This window comes from Chrysoperla carnea, chromosome 5 (assembly GCF_905475395.1).
Source record: "Chrysoperla carnea chromosome 5, inChrCarn1.1, whole genome shotgun sequence".
NCBI classification, from domain to species: Eukaryota; Metazoa; Arthropoda; class Insecta; order Neuroptera; family Chrysopidae; genus Chrysoperla; species Chrysoperla carnea.
This window is the reverse complement of record NC_058341.1, coordinates 44,057,884-44,076,161: the sequence shown is the minus strand read 5'-3', so window position 1 is coordinate 44,076,161 and position 18,278 is coordinate 44,057,884. Positions and strand designations below refer to the sequence as shown.

The 18,278-nt window shown below is 29.2% G+C and overlaps 1 protein-coding gene across 1 annotated transcript; it reads left to right on the top strand.

Moving 5' to 3' along the window:
* The first annotated feature begins 2,037 nt into the window (after positions 1-2,037).
* On the top strand, positions 2,038-17,788 carry LOC123300947 (phospholipid-transporting ATPase ABCA1-like). Its single transcript, XM_044883627.1, has 25 exons — positions 2,038-2,065; positions 2,162-2,487; positions 3,901-4,116; positions 4,174-4,268; positions 4,685-4,843; positions 5,255-5,495; positions 5,562-5,732; positions 5,932-6,116; positions 6,176-6,425; positions 7,667-7,821; positions 7,876-8,100; positions 8,418-8,559; positions 8,674-8,926; positions 9,015-9,100; positions 9,692-9,807; positions 9,873-10,110; positions 10,839-11,159; positions 11,429-11,776; positions 12,328-12,549; positions 12,681-12,953; positions 13,622-13,851; positions 13,926-14,073; positions 14,378-14,582; positions 15,385-15,791; positions 17,463-17,788. The coding sequence occupies exons 2-25, from the start codon at positions 2,172-2,174 to the stop codon at positions 17,528-17,530; spliced, it is 5,070 nt and encodes a 1,689-aa protein (XP_044739562.1). The 5' UTR covers positions 2,038-2,065; positions 2,162-2,171; the 3' UTR covers positions 17,531-17,788.
* The last annotated feature ends 490 nt before the right edge of the window (positions 17,789-18,278 follow it).

The following is an 18,278-nucleotide window of genomic DNA, read 5'->3' as shown; positions in this document are numbered from 1 at the left end:
CAAAAATAGCAAATTTACTTATATATATATTATAAAAGTGAAAGCAAATTTATTTGATTTTTACGCTTTCACGCAAAAACTACTGAATTGATTTGAATGAAACTTTAAAATAATATAGCTCATACATCAGAAGCTATCAGAGCTTTAATTTATAAAGATATATTTAATTAATATTTTCATAAAAATTAAAACAATTACATTTCACTGTGCGCCATCTATGAATATCATTGTAAAGCAAGGATGGTGAAGGCTAAAACGCGGTAGCCTTTACTTTTAAGACGATTGTATAATAATACAAGCATAGTAATAACTAAATCTCAATGACAATGGGATTTTATTTAAATAAAAAATATGAAAAATTTGTCTACCTTACTAATCATATTGTGACATAATAAATTTAATATTTCCGCAAGGCGTGTCTAAATTCGGTTTTGCACGCAACGAATATTAATTTTTCTCTAAAATGTACAGTGTCATTCAAAGTTTTTTAGAAACTTTGATAGTAGAAACAAAATTTTTGTATATATGATTAGAAAATCACCTTATTGGTTAATTAATTATCTTTAACTATCTGGTGGCTATCGTATCATTACGAAAACTAAAGAACAAAAAGAGCTAACAAAGTTGAATTTTTAACAGTGTGTTTTATGTCTCAAATATGACAATGTCTCATGATTTTTTAAGATCTATAAAAATTGTATCTTTAAACCGTAACAGAGAGAGCAAGAAAAGTTCAAAAAAAATATTTGTTTTTTATAAAACCAAATAATTCTTTGTTTGAAACGTTGTAGCTGCAATTTCAAACGTCACTGGACAATTTAAACTTTAAAAACAAAGACTACCGCGTTAAAGCCTTCTCTTCCTTTCCCTTTTTGTTCGCATATTTAATGCGTTTTAATTTTTGGGGCGGAACCCTAATTTTTATAAAGTAAAATGCAGCCTATGTTACTTGTTGACAATGTAGCATTCTATTGGTGAAAGAATTTTTTAAATCGGTTAAGTAGTCGACTCAAAAATGTCGAATTTTCATATAAAATTTCATCCCATATACCTTCTTATCGGATGCCTACGTCATACAAAGAACACATTCTCTAAATTTCACATCTCTACGACCAGCGGTTTGGGCTATGCGTTGATCCGCCAGTCAGTCGGTCAGTCCATCAATCAGTCATTCAGGAAAAAGCATTTAATATGTGTAAATTAATAGTTGGGATGGGCTGGTATAGTGCATGATATATGTATGAAGGAGGTGTACTCGGCCTCTCAAAATAATTGAGTAGCTAAAGTTATTAGCGCAAAGGTGGTAAAACACATATATGGTATCACAATGGGCTCAATGGCCTAAGTATGTCCTTCGTGGATAGCCAATACAACCTAACCTAAAGGTCCTCAGCTGCCAAAAACCTGGCATTGACATATGTTGTAGATCGTATCAGAACCATACTTTTCCATATGATTTCCAACCCTCCGAGTGGTACTGGTAGTCTCTTACCACCTCCCCCAAAGTTATAGGAAATATGTATGACCTAAATGTGAGCTGCCAAATACCTGAGACCCAGTATGATGGCTTTGTAGATTAACCCAGAGGTTGCTATGAGAAGAGAGAATGAGTAACTATTTGACATTCGCTATTCTGTTAAATAACCAGTCATGGTATTTCTAATTTAAAATATCTTATTTTTCCATGTACTATTTCTCTAATAAACACCAGGCCACGAATTAAAATAATATTCTTAAAATTTGTATGGCACTAAACCACAGGTATTGCAAAGACTTTTGAAAATACTTTGCAAGGGCTTTGTCATCAATCGCGCGAGAAAAAAGTTATCCCCGCTTTTTGAATGACGCTGTGTACCACCCGCTTTTATTTTATAATTTAACATATGTATATGATTATTTATGTTCACCGTTATTTTCATATAACTTAGTTAGATATTTGAAGAGTTTTACTATGCGATGTAGTATTATTAATATTGTTGTACTTTCTATTTCATCTATACAAATTCGCTAAGACTACGCAGCGTGGGCTGCGTGGTGAATTTTTTGTATAATTATTTCAAATCAGGTTAAATATTATCTTAAAAATTGATGTTTACAAACATTTAATCAACTTTTTAAATCCTCAATAAAACAATTTTTAAAATTTAATTTTTTTTTTCAGAATAAACGCAATGGACTCTAATATAATCAGAAAATTTCGCTTAATTATATGGAAAAACTTCATAATACGTAAACGACATTGGGTATTAACATGTTTGGAAATAATTATACCAATTTTGCTATTTATATTAATGGCATATATTCGAGGCAACATAGGTGATATAAATAGAATTTATATAAATGAAACCACTACTTTTCCTCCAAAAAATATTGATAGTCTAACTGAAGAGATAACTGCTGATACAAATATTTTTTATACAAACATTAAACCCTTTTATGGGAAGTTAATGAATGATGTTCGGAAAAAAATTGCATTACCTGCAACCAGTAAGTTTTTCATTTATATTTATTTCACATCTCCACTTATGACGAAAATAGTTACAGAAATATTCGGCCAAAGAAAATATGAAAAAAGAAATTTCTATGTATTTTCTATTTAAATCTCCAATCGCGCTCCCGAAACTGGTGATTAACCAAGGACTCCATTTCTTCATTGTTAGAAAGTATTTTACTCTTGAATGATTTATTCAAGTTTAGAGGAAAATAAACTACCCAAATTTCATTACATCGTAATAATGAATGTGTGGAACTTTCCGTTTTGGAAAATTCTAATTTCATAAGTTTTTATTTAACTTGCTTCATATATCTGCATGTCTGCCTGTCTTTGTATCCGATTTAAAATATCTATATTTGAAAATTAAAATACTTCCCAGGGAGATAGAGAGCTAAAAATCGCTGAAGATGCGTTAACTGAATGAAAACGCGTCAATATTACATCAAAAATGTATGACGGAAGGAAGAATTATAAAATTAAATTGGGTATATTCATTGATTATATATGAAAATTAAAATACCCTCCGATAAGATAGGGGAACTGTAGCATATATAAATATTATCAAAGCTAATAAATGAGAACTCTAGGATAATTCGAAGTAAATTTTCTAAAAATACATATTTCGACTACCAAGTAGTCATCATCAGTACTAATTAGCTAATCGTAATTACTCTTATTGTGTATGTTACTCGTTGCTAATTTGGCGGCCAACTGCATATTGATATTTTCGTGTACCTACAATTTATATTTTTCCAAGTATATGTCAAATTGTAATGTCAGTGACGTCAGCAAACATGTTTAATCATAGACGTTTATTTCTGCCTTTAATTGCTCTTGCAATTAATTTCTTTTGCTCTGGTTTGCTTTTTTGACTACGGATTTGTGATTTGTTTCAAAACGGCGTTTTACAAACGATGTAGGATCACTTGCGTTAGTTCGTACTATAATACTTCATCGAGAACTTTGTGATCGTTGGTGTGCCAAAAATATTGTGTCGCATGCCATCAATGGCACGCGTGTTTTCGATTCCTGTCATAATCCAATGCATGGATAAAATTAAATATTTGATTGAAACCAAGTTTTTGTTACAATATGAATGTACTCATATTGTACATAGCTCACTCATTTCTAAATTGTCGGTTAATATGTATTGAACAGTTGGGTGGGTTTTCCTTGTAGATTTTCTTTTAGAGCTATTGAAAAGAGCAAACTAGAGGACTCTACCTAGATTTTGCTTTATAGTGTGAATATACTATCATTTAGTTTAGCACAAATTCTTACATGACTTGCGAAGTCCTTATAAACAGTGACATATCCCACTGATTTTTTACGAACACTAACAACTACCATAAAAGAAAAACTATTTTTCATAAACTATGAGTACATAGTAGGAATTTTTTTTGCAGAACTTCATGCATATATGGATGAAGAGGCTCTTTTATACAATTATACCCAATATAGTATAGACAATCCAGATGAAAATGTTATAGTAATTATTTTCGATGATAAGACAAATCTGAAAATACCAAAAAATTTAAAATATTCTATACGTACAGCAAGTCGTTGGGAAACTGAACTTATGTTTCCAAGCTTTCAACATCCAGGACCAATGAATTCAGATGGTAAAAAAAAAGGTTAATACAAATAGTTCACATAATAATATAATTAATTACTTTTAGCAACATATTTTCATTCGGGATTTGTAACATTACAATCAGCCATTGATGAATGTTTTATTGCAAAAACAACGAAAAAGCCGAAGTTCGCGTATGAGGTAAGTACAATTTTGAAATTTCATTTTCGAATAAATGTTTAAAATTTTCTCTAATGTTGTTTGAATTCGTTACGGGTAATATTAGAGAAAGTCTCCAATTAAAAAAGTGAAAAAAAAGTTTATTATTTATCTATTTAGAATATAGGTATTTATCTTTTTTCTTCTGGAAATATTTTTTAATGACAACAGTCATAACGAAAGCTCGATTTCTGGAGTTATCGAACAGAGACACTTATAAGAGCCCATGTAATTTTACATAATTTTAATTGTAGCTCTTAAACGGTACGGTTAAAAAGTTACTTTTTTTCCATGAAGGCATTTAAGTATAATCTTTTGAAGGAATATAAAAAAATGTCAAGTTTAAGTGATTTGGGTAACAAACTACCTCAAATAATTTTTTTTTCTTCAATTTTTAGATACTGTTACAACGTTTTCCGTATCCACCATACATGAATGACATGGGTTTCACAGAAATATATAATATTGTTTTACCAGTATTAACAGTTATAAGCTTTTTATTTTTATGCCCTTCATTATTGAAAAGAGTAGTTGAAGAAAAACAAACTGGAATAAAGGTAAAGCAAAAAAATTATAGGCTTAATTTTTTTATCAATCAATAGTACATTTTTTACGCCAACAGTTTGCATTTTATTTTAAAGTCTCACTGAATATTTGTAAAATTTAGACGGGCTTTTATCGAAAATTTTTTTTTTAAATAAAAAAAAAGTTCTATAGTCCTGTGGTTTCCAAAAATTTTTCTCTCGTAAATGATTTGTCCATTTTTTATTATTTAGGTAGACCACCTGCCACACAATGCATTTCCTTTTGTTTTTTGGGGTTTTATATCCGAATCTGGAACTACCCAACAATATTATCAGTTGCATTCCGAAATATTACTAAAATTACTGTTTTTGATAATAAAATTTACTTTTCGTTTTTTTGCAACGAGATCCATTTTTTGATAACATTTGATTCCATTAATTTAGGAATTAATGAAATTAATGGGCCTACAACCATGGATGTTATGGTTAGGATGGTTAATTCATTCTTTAGTTGTGAATATATTTTCTATAACGATTATTGTCTTACTACTGAAAGTTCCATGGGAAGCTGGTAACGATCCAATTATTCCATTATGTAATGGATTTCTTCTATGGTTGTTCCTCGTTTTATACGTTGTTGCCAGCGTATGCTTCTTTTTCTTTGTAAGCACATGGTTTAGCCGACGTAAGTGGATTTATTTTTCAATAAATTAAGAATCAAGTTTTTTTTATGTCTCATTCCATTTTTTAGCAACAATTGCAATGAGTATTGCTATGATCATATGGATTAATACATATTTCGCTGTTGAACCTTTTACAAGTGATCCAAAATTATCCTTTGCAATGAAATTACTGTTTGCACTTTTTCCAAATATTTGCGTTTTGTACGGATACCAATCGATAGCTACATTTGAAGTTCGAGGTTAGTTAAAAAATAATTGATCTATAAGCGAAACATCTGTAAGTTGAAATTTCCATTTTATTTTTTTTAACTCGAAATTCGAAGGCTATTTGTGCTGAGATTCGAAGTTTGACTTTATTTTTTTTTATTAGAGTATGAATGAGAGTGAATAAGTAAACATTTTGTATATTCAGTTGTATTTCATAAATTTGTTTCCTAGATGTTGGTTTGAAAATGGGTAATATTTTTGAAATTGCATCAGGAAACTCAAACGACCTGTCGATGGGATTTGTTTATCTAATGTTAATATTTGATATTGCCTTTTATTCTTTATTAACTTGGTACGTAGATAATATAAGACCTGGACAATATGGATTAGCAAGACCTTGGTATTTCCCGTTTATGGTAAGTCATATTAATTTTTGTATTTATTCAATTATTAATAACAATTCATATTTATCAAGAAATCATTTTGGATTCCAACAAAAGTCGAGGATTCTGAGCTATATTTAAATGGTGGAAGCATAAATCAAAGAAATTATGAAGAGCCACCAAAACATTTAAAAGCTGGTATTACAATAAAAAATTTACGCAAAACTTATGGAAATTTGAAAGCTGTTGATGGCTTGTCCGTTGATATTTACAATGGAGAAATAACAGCTTTACTTGGACACAATGGTGCTGGAAAAACAACTACAATGTCTATTTTAACTGGTTTGTCTTTAATTATTCTTGATTTTATTTTTGTACTACATCCGTGGCAAATATCGAAACAATGTTTAAAAAAATTTTTTCCAACTGTCTAGAAAATGATGATTAATTTGAAAAAAAGTCTGTTACAAAAGTGCTGAAAAATAAAATTTTATTTAAAAAACCGTCATGTACATAGATTAGGTTAGGTTAAAGTGGTTGTCCTGGAGTGGGACACACTTAGACCATAGGATCCGATGTGATACCGAAAAAGAATGGGCTAATCCCTTCTCACTACTCCATGAACCATTTGTAGCTGAAATAGCAGGAGTGCTTTCACGTCGACGGACAAATCGAAGACGTCGTCAAGGAAAGGCTGGTTCAAAGGAATTCATGTCCTTATGGTAAGAGCTGGATATTGACAGAGAAAATGAGACATCGTTTCTTTACCACCCCTCCCCCCACTGTGACAGCTCGTGTAACAACCGCGAACCACTGTCAGGCCTAGATGTTCAGAGCGCCTACCACCTAGTCAGTGTCCTGTAATAGCCGTCTTAATTTTGCTAATAGAGGTCCTTGGAAGCGGTATAAGATCTTCGGAACGCCTACGATTGCTACGATTTTACTTAGATCTAAGATTAGCCATTAGCTTGCACTTCGCAAACGGAACTTCCGGATGCCTATTGATGCTTGTGTCCAGCAGCATTATGCCATTTCTAGCAAACTTATCGGTTTCACAATTTCTTAGACTGTCCCTGTCGTGCACATATTTTCCAATAAGAATAAAGCTCGCTCCAATTCTCAACCTTATCAAGTTTTCCCTGGAAGAAAACGCTCACTCCAAATTACTCTTGGTAACTTGAAAGTTCTTTAGCTTTTAAAGGAATAGAAAACCTGGGTCCCTCAAGTTTTTTTTTTACTTTCATTACTCTAGTTCCCAAAAGCCTAAACCTCGAACTATTAGTGCTCTGTTTTCAGCTCGGTGTAGAGATCAGGAACAATTACATAAAAATTTGGTTTATACCATTACAAACTTGTTAATAAAATTATAATAACTCATTTGATTTAAAAAAAAAAAAAAAATAAATAAAAAGAACTTTTATATTCATTCAGAAACATCGTCTGCTTGACGTTCCGTGAATAGTTTGGAGCTAAATAGTAACTTTAAGTTCGAGAATTGAAAAACGGTCCATGGGTTTTATCATAATATAACTATAAAAGATAAGAAATTATAACTACGGTATTAAATCACTTGTTTTTTTAAGGTATGTTTGCTCCAACAAGCGGTGAAATTTATATCCACGATTACAATATAAGGACTCAATTAAATCAAGTTAGAGATCTTCTTGGACTATGTCCACAACATAATATGCTGTTTACTGACTTGACAGTGCTCGAACATTTAATATTCTTTGCCAGAGTAAGTTATCAATCTCTATTTTTTGATTATTTTTTTATTCTATATAATTTTTAGTTAAAGGGAAAATCACCATCTGATGCAAAAATTGATGCTGAAAATTTATTGACTACTTTAAATTTACCTAAAGCGAATAATAATGTTGATACTTTATCTGGCGGTATGAAGCGTAAATTGTCATTAGGAATCGCTCTAATTGGAGATGCCCAAGTTTTAATGTTAGACGAACCTACGTCTGGAATGGATCCAGAAGCACGCCGTGAAGTTTGGGATTTATTATTGGTAAATTATGTTACTAAATAGATGTATTTGATATGTGTCGTCAAATTTTTTTGGCGACTCATAATCGAACACAGCTATTAACTCCTAATCGTGGAAGTATGATCCTAAGGGGAAGAACTATTTCAATCTGATATTCAGAGAGGTCTGTTTTTCGAATCAAGACCAGTTGCATGTAAAATAAGAAAATGTAGTCACATTTAGTAAACCATTCTCATGTTATATTTTATTATGTGCGTTGTTTCTTCCTCTTTTATTCTTATTTTCATGAATACTTTAAAATTACTTATTCAATACTAAAAGTTTATTTCACTAAATAGCGCATGAGAGGTCCAGATAAAGTAATTATGATTACAACACATTTTATGGAAGAAGCTGATGTATTGGGTGATCGTATTGCAATCATGGATCATGGAAAACTGCAATGTTTCGGAACATCAATGTTTTTGAAAAAACAATATGGTAATCGAAAATTATTTTCTATAATTTCAACTTTCCTAGAAGCTTGTGTGCGCATTTATTTGTGTGCGCAAACTATTTAAACCTCTTATTTCATATTTTTAATTATTTTTATAGGTGCTGGATATCAATTATCACTAATAAAAGCAGATGAAAATACTGAAGTTGATAAAGTAGTTAACGTGGTAAATCAGCACATACCAAATGGCCGATTAAAACATAATACTGCTGGATTATTAACCTTCACGTTACCAACAAATTCCAATAATAAATTTCCAGAATTGTTCCAGTCTCTCGAATCAGCAAAATCAGAATTACATATTAGTGGCATTGGATTATCAGTTACTACATTGGAAGAAGTATTTTTAAGGTTGTTATTTTAATTCATTTTATTTTTATATTAAAAATTAATAAAATGAATCAACTTTAATAAATCTCACTTGATTTTATTTTTTTAGGGTTGGAGAAATTGTTCTTGAAGAACAAACAGATTCACTTAAAAAACCAAATGTTGGCGAAGATTATGTAGATGGCAGCGAAGAAAGTGCGTATTGTTTTATGGAAGATATTCTTTTGATTATTGTTATTTTAATCTATAATTTAGCCACTTCTAAAACCTAATTTAATTACCAATTACTCCATTTGAAAATTGAAAGCTGTCCTCAAAGATTAATTTATCCACAAATAACGAAATTTTTGTTTGCGATTTTATTATTATCTTACGTGCGTGAAATTTGTGAATAGCGGGAAATTTTTTTTTACTTTTATAACTAACTTTTTTGTGAGTGGAGAATCCGAATATATAATAACAAATTAAAATTATAATTTAAAATTTCAAAGATGATCTTTGCCTGAGTCGTGGAAGTTTGACCGTCTCAAGAGTTTTTGAGCCCCCAGTATTCCACAACAAAGATACTCATTAAATTTTATTAAATCAGTTTGTTTATAGTAAATTTATTTTAAAAAATGAGGCTGCTTAACATACCTCCCCCAAACATTCCTAAAAATTGGCAGCAATTCTAGGAATTATTTTTAATTTTTCTAGTTTTTTTTGTGTTTGGTTCTAAAAGAAATCTTCACAATTTTTTTCTAAATAGCACAAAACATCCAATTAATAAATTTTTTTCTTTTTTAGGACTTATTGTACTAAAAGAAAAAGAGGGTTTACTTTTAGAATTCAATCGGTTTGCAGCATTATTAACTAAAAAATATATTTTTACAAAAAGAAAATATATATTATTTCCGTTACTTGTAAGTTATAAAAATTAAACTGTAAATTTATATTATTAATATTATTTTTATATAAATTATTTTAGTGTATAATCCCCATCCTTATGACATTTGCAACGATTACGTTGGGTGTAAAAAGTCTTAATAACAATTCATCGGATGATCCTCCTTTAACAATGGATTTCTCCAAATTTGGTGAATCACTTGTGTATTATAAATCTTTACCAGGAAACACCGATCTTGGAAAAATTAGTCAAACGTATGGTAATATAATACAATCAGCACCAAATGCCATTCCAAAACCTGTCAAAAATGTAAATCAAGGTATGTGTTAATATACTTCTCGCTTAGAAATTAAGATACCGTAAACAATTTAAGACGATTTTTCCAAATCAGTCTTATTAGTTCAATAAATAAAACATCTTGAGCTCTACGAAAATCTAAAAACTCGGGCAATGTGCAATTTAAAGGAAAAGCGGGATATCATGTTAATGAAAAAGGATGTGTTCTCCTCTTATCAGTTCTGAATCAGAATTAATAAAATCTTTTTTTGTGTTGTAGGATAATTTTATCACATCTTTTATTTTAATTTCTCTAGCTTGTTTTTCTGATAGATGGCGATATCTTCCTTATTCCTTTATCAAATTCCATGATTTACCCATCATTTTAAAGCTTATCATGCTGGCTAATGACGAAAAATAAACTCACGGTCTAAAAATATACCGCTTCTTTTAAATTTGAGATTTAAAATTTCAAATCCGCCATCATCAAACAAAGAGTAACAAAATTAAGTGTAAGTTTTAATAGACGAAACAAAACAAAGAGATTTATTAGAAGAATATATTTCAAATTGAACTATTTTTAAAACATGTTATCCTTATACTAATTTAAACAACGGCCATGGGTTAGCTACGGATACCGCACAGCGCAATTTCGTACGGTTCAGGCTAATTTATTTTATTGTTATTTATAAATTAAATTTTAATCTTCCTAGGTAGGTGAATAATATCAATGATAAAATTATTTAACTAAAATGTTATTGTATTTTACAGAAATAGTGGATGTTGGTATAAAAAACATTGCTCAGTTTCGTGAAATGATTATTGTGGGTGCAGAATTTAATCAATCTAAATTTTCGAATGGATCAAATTATGTGCAATTAAATGCAATGTATTCAACAATTGCTTTCCATGGTTTACCCATTAGTTTTAATATGATTACAAATTCACTTTTAAAATTTTTAAGTGGTAAAGATTATTCCATAACAACAATTAATCATCCATTAGAGAAAAAAACTGCATCGTCAATGGAGGTTCAACAAATTATGACCAATGTACAAATTATAATGTTATGGTTCATCATAATGCCTTTAGGTAAATATGTCAAGTATTATTTTCTGCAATTTGTAGGGTGTAGGACCATTTATAGGGATGGCGAGCCAATGGCACTCGACACAATCACTACTGATCACGAAGTTCACTGTGAAGTTTTATATTATGAACGAACTTGAGAGATCGTACATCGTCTGTAAAACGGTATTTTTAAATAAATCACAAATCCGTTAGTCAAAAAAGGAACAAAAAGTACACCAAGAATAAAATTAATATTTAAACTGTATAACTTTTTGTTATTTTTTCCATAGGTTATTTGTTTTTGGTTGGCGGTTTTATTAATTTTCCATTAGTTGAAAGAGTGTCCAAAGCTAAACAATTACAATTGATGACTGGATTAAAACCTTACACATACTGGTTTTCATCATATCTTTGGGATTTTCTTTTATACTTTATTGTAACATTCATTGTTGTCTTTTTCGTAATTGGATTATTTGATTCGACTAGTACATTTAACGGAAGTTATGAATTAGCTACATTGTTCAGTATTTTAATATTGTATGGATTGAGTAGTATTTTATACAGTTATTTTGTAAGTTTCTTCCGTGAAACAGTGCCAGGAGCATTTTCATTTTTATTAATTAGCAGTATTATTATTGGTGAGTACTTTATTTATGTTTTATTTCAATGTTTGTGTAAGCTTTGCTCTAATAATTATGTTATGTTTGTACGAGTCAAATAATCGATCTAGCACTCGAAAAAGTAGACAAATGTAACCGAGCGATTCTTCAAACATATTTCAAGCCTTTTTTTTTTTATAATAGAAACGGTTGTTCTCTTGTCTGGAAAAAAACTTCATCCAAAATATTTATCTGCTTTATTTTGAATAAAATATGAATTAATGTGTAAACTATCTTAGATTCTAGAAAGAAACAAACTATATCTCGTAATATTACCTTTTAATGAAGCTGTCCATGTTAATGAACCGAACTTTAATTAAGTTTATCTCGATTTAGAGGCGGCCAGTCGACTTTTATGATAATTGTATTATAATATCCCTTAATAAGTACAACAAAATTTATAATTTTTTGACACTATTTCCATAGCGAGACAACAGCCTTAAAGTCACAATTTTCTCGGCATTAGCTAATAATTAAATAAAAATAAATTTTACTAAATTTTTTTCTATAATAATCAATTTTTTTTTAAGGACTTATTGTAACAACTGTAACTTATGCAATGACTAAAGCAGATGAATGGAAAAACTTGGGAAATTTCTTACAATATTTGTTTTCTTTAATTCCACACTATGCATTTTCTCTTGGACTATTAAAATTTTCACAGACTGCTTTAGATAATAATAAATGCAGACTACGATCACCGAAATTGCGTGAACTTATTTGTCAAACAACACCAAAAGATGTTTGTTGCAGTAAGTAGACACCAGAGTAAATTTAAGTCGAAATAGATTAAAGCAGATGCATAACATATTTCATTTCGCTTAGATTATATCCAAACAAATATAATTATTAAAAATTGACTTTATCTGAAAATAATTTTTAGCGTTAAATTGTACAGCCTCAGAACGATGTCTAGATCGAATTTCTTATTTACATGGAGATAATGGAATATGGAATTTAATGTTAATGTTGGCAGTAGATGTTGTATTTTATTTCGGGATTTTAATGTTAATTGATTATAACGTATTTTCTCGTATAAAAGAAATTTTCCTGAAGCGTCTTTGGGGAAGCTCATCCATTTTAAATGGACGACGAGATAGTGACGTAGAAAGAGAATCAGATCGCGTTAATAATTATTTAAATTTACATTCTGCAGGTAAGTTTTTCAACTGGAAGAAATGGTTAAAATGTCGATTTTCTTGCATTAATTGTGAACAAATAAAGGGGAGAAGTAGAATTAATAAATATTTATTAACCAATTCGAGTGATTATCCGAGAATATTTTCAAGATCTCAACCTTTTATCAGGGCACACAGCTGATCATTTTCATTGAATAAAAAGATTTTAGAACGATAGGATGCGTTGACATGTTTAGCAATATTTATTCAAAGGCATTTTATTTGATATTACAAAAAATTTTTGGTTACCAAAACAAACCAAAAATAATATATACACAACCTAATTTTTTTAATCGTAAGTAATTACTATAAAAATCACATAAATAACAACCATAATTATGGCGAAACATTACATCTCTATAACATTGTTAGTCTATAAAGTAATCTGTATAACATTCTAAGTCTATAGAGTCTTTCTTAGCTGGATTGTCGATGTGTCTTATTATTAGATTTTATTGCGTTGAATAAACGTATTTAATATATAAATGGACGTTAAAAGCTGTCTATACCTACTTGTACCATTAGTGTTTACCTTATAAACAATTTTTGCAAATTTCAGGAAAACAGTATTAATTGTTTGATGGATACAATTATCAAATATCCTTCTACCTATATATTAGTAATATCTTTGGTTTTATTTGATTAGGTGACGCTGAGGAGGATAATTTATTGGTACATGGATTAGAAAGGCGATATCGTAAACATCCAGCCGTTCGTGGAATTAGTTTTGGCGTTCATAGTGGTGAATGTTTCGGTTTATTAGGAGTTAATGGCGCTGGTAAAACCACTACATTTAGAATGCTAACCGGTGATGAAATACCAACAAGAGGAGACGCATTAGCAAATCATTATAAATTAAGTGAACACAGAAACTCGGTAATGATTAATAACATGATGTTCTTCGTTATTTGATAAAAGTTTTCCGCTTATTTTGACGTAATGATTTTCAGTTTGTAGCGCAACTAGGATATTGTCCACAATTCGATGCCATAAATGAATCATTAACGGGCCGAGAAATGCTGCAAATATTTGCACGACTAAGAGGGATACCTTCTAATCAAGTTAACGGAGAAGTGAATAAATGGCTAGCACTTTTAGGTAATTATCTTTTGGCAATAGTTTTTTGACAGCGTTTCATAGGAACAAGCCATTTTGAACATATTATTTTGAATTAGGACTGTTGTAACATCCGTGCTTCTAAAAAATTCACGGTTGAGCATATAGTAGCCTCTTACAAAATATAAAAAAATTTATATTTTCTCATAAAATGTAAGAAACGTTAACTTTTATTATAAAATGTATAATTTTTCGGTGTGTTGAATGTATTTTGAACTATTAAAATATGAACTATTAAATAAAATATCAGTATTAATAGATAAACAAATAGTTATTTTATATTTAGGTTTGACGGACTATGCAGATCGATTATGTGGTACTTATTCTGGCGGAAATAAGCGGAAATTAAGTACTGCAATGGCATTAATAGCCGAACCGCCAATTGTACTTTTGGATGAACCAACAAGTGGCGTTGATCCTATATCTCGAAGAAATTTATGGAATGTACTGTCTAAAATACATAAACAATCAATTGTTCTTACATCACATAGGTAAGACTTTTTCCTCCTCATTGGAGAAACGCATTTTTGTTTCAAAAAATAAAAAATTGACCAGAATATCTTGCGAACACATTGGTACAAAGATACGAAACTCGAACCAATGAATAGCAGTGATGAGCAGAAGTCACTTTGACAACACTGAAATGTAAACGTTTTACAATCAGTTTATTGACATTTTAACCCCAAAAAAGTATTTAACTATTTTAATTTCTTTTTTCTGAGTTATTTTATATTTAAATTAATAGAAAAATTACAATTATATCATTATTTAATAAAATTAATTTTTGACAATACAAGGACATATTTTCTACACATGTGCAATGTTGCCAAGCATAAGTAAATTATATTAAATTCCATACAATTCGTGATAATTTTTGTTAATTATCTCAAAAACTAAAAACAGGAATATTTTGTAAGTAGGTACAGTTATTTGTAATCCTTTAATAAATATTGTGGTAGTTTTTGTGAAGTTGTCATTTCTGGGTCTTGAGTTATGAACCAAGTTAGTGTTGACGATCATTTCCTTATTATACAATGTAATAACCCGTCTTAAACTAGTAACTTTAATATGATTTTTCACGAAAACCAAGAACAGGAATGATTTCATATTTTGACTAGATTTTCCTTATTATGCGAATAATTGACTGTCAATTTTTGGAAAGTTTGTCATTAAATAATATTTTCTTCATAACAACCTTAATATTTGTGTTGTCTATCTGATCAGAGTGTAGAATTTTAATAAATAGATTTTTTTTAATAGATTTTTTTAACGAAATTTTCTTTTTTAATATAGTATGGAAGAATGTGAAGCATTATGTAATCGTTTAGCAATTATGGTAAATGGTCAATTCCAATGTATTGGTACTGTACAATATTTAAAACAACGTTTTGGGCAAGGTTTTACAATTCAATTAAAAATACGATCTGGTGTAAATGATACACAATTAAATAATTTAAAAACAAGTATTGAAAGGGAATTTACTTGTGAGTTAAAAGATGAACATGAAGGTTTATTACATTATCATGTAACAAATCCACAAACATCTTGGTATCATTTATTTAATACAATTGAACGATTAAAATCGAATAATGGTTTAATTGAAGATTATACCATCAGTGAGACAACATTGGAACAAGTATTTCTATCGTTTGCACGACAGCAAAGAGATGAAAATCATACTGATACTGTACAAATAAATGGTAAATTGCATGATGTTTAACATAAAAAAATGCATGTAGTGTTCTTAAGTTATTAGTTAGTAGTGTCATAGAACTTATTATAATACAATTGTTAAGTTTTATTTTATATAAGCAACCAGATATGGTAAGTTTAAGTTTTATACAAGGATCACACACACTTATTAATCTAATGGTATACAATTCATTAGCTTTTAGTTTATTTAATAGACCTTTTCATTTTAAAAAGTGATTATACATATTTTTTTCGTACAGTTTATTAAAAAACTAATGTGATGAAATGAATAACAAATATCGTATGTCTTTATAATAATCAGAATATCTTGCGACTTATTACTGTGCTTCTCCAACTTATTACTGTGTGGACGAAACAATAATGAATCGTAATTGAAATGAAAAGGTCTGTTAGATGTTTGTTGTTTTTGTAAATTCAGTACATGCACTTTTTAGGTGGGAACGCAGTAACGAGAGTCAGATTTAATAACTTTAAAAATATTTTATTCAAAATATCATGGTTCCTTTAGTTAAGGTATTTCCTGCATGTGGTATTTGCAGTTTCTATGCTAAAGCTATGGTAAAATTTTGACCGTCTAAAACGCGAGATAATTATGCCCACGTTCTTAATTTTGACAAATTTACGTCAACATTTATATCTCGAATACGAAAATTTATATCTAATATTTTTTTTAAATTTTATTCTAAAAAAAAACTTTTACCTTTTTTCAATTATGTCGAGAGAATTTTTTAATATCGTAAAAAATAGCTGGGAGGACAGTAAGTTTTACATGCTTTGAATGGCGAAATCGTGTCCATTCGTTAATCTTCATGTATTAAATTTAACAGTAATACAACTTAAAAATTTTACTACTTTTACTACTACTTTTTAAATTAATTTTTTTTTATTTCTTAAGAAAGGGAATATTCATGAAATTTAAATTTGGTTCAAATATTTTTCTTCTGTAACTTTAATGACTGGATATTTCAACTAAACCATTATTTTAGTAATTAATAAAAGTACAAATTCAGTGAGGGCATTTAAAAATTTCTAAAACGGAAATTCAAATTTTTATACGGACGTGACATTATAGTACGGGCTTGTCAAATTTGTTGACATACTGTATGATATTAATTACTTACATTTTATATGGTATTTCATTAAATTATACTATTCTACGACTTTTTATTAGAAAACTTAATAATGAGTGTAAATTCTGTATTGTAAATTCATTTTTTTAAAGTGTAAATTATACATTGAACTGTCACCAATTAACAGATCACGTATTTATACGTCATCAACAGAGAGCACCCAAATACTCCGTTTAAATATCTCAAAATTATAATGTATTTTAAATATTTTTTTACACTTAAATACAGCATTTTTAAGCAGTATTTATATTTTTTACTTTGTTATAACGATGTAAGCAATGAATTAAAAATATTAAAAAAATACATGAATATTCCCTATTGATAACTGGGAGCAGCCCGCCAACTGGCGACAAGAAATACACATTCTTGCGATAGTCTTACACCCATTACTAAAAGTACATGTACTTTTTTACAAAAATAACTTTAGGTATAATAAATCTATAGCACTACAACAAACCTGCATGCAAATTAACACTTTAACAAAATTTTTTACTAATTTTTTTTTTCTTCTAATCTTAACTAATATAGTTAAACATCACATTGAAAAACATATTGAGAGAAAATGTTTTCGGGATACGAAAGAGTTTTTTCGTTAGCTGTAAGAAGAAACATGTACATTGTACATGTTTTTTTGTGTAGAAAGAAACAAGTGCATTGCGATGCAGAACAGATTACGGTATGCCTTATATTAAGGTTCGTGGTGTTGCAAATTGAATCTCGATTAAAAAAAAGACAATATCTATTTTCCTTGTCAGTTGGTTGTTTCATTTTTACAGTGGAAATAAGTTTTTAATCGTTCGAGTTTACTTTTCCAAGCAGTATTTAAAAGTTCGAATTTCATAAAGCGATTTTTTCTTCAACCAAGTAACATTTTTTTTTACTAACAATTATTAATTAAAATTTTATTTTTTATTCATATTCTCCAGTTTATTTTCTATTTCCCTATTATTGATAAAAGATCGATTCAGGTAAGTGTCATTTAAAAAATAGTAGGTTTTGGGTAATTTTATACTGGTGTTAGTCGTTTAATACTCTTTAATTCGTCTAGTTTCATGAAATGTGGTAAATAACACTATCAAAGTGTCTAATTCCATGTAAAAAATTATAGGTAGGTACTTCTATTTCAACTTCCAAGCAATCATTTGGAATGCACAACAGCTGGGTAAAATTTAATGTTTTTATTGTATAATAAATATATTCAGTAATTTTAAACATCACCTGCATGCTTTTACGGATATCACTTTGCTTTTAATAGCTATACAAGTATTGCAAAATAGCTTCATTATTAGCCAATTTAAAAAATTTAATAGTATAAGGGGACATTCATTAATTACATATGCTTTT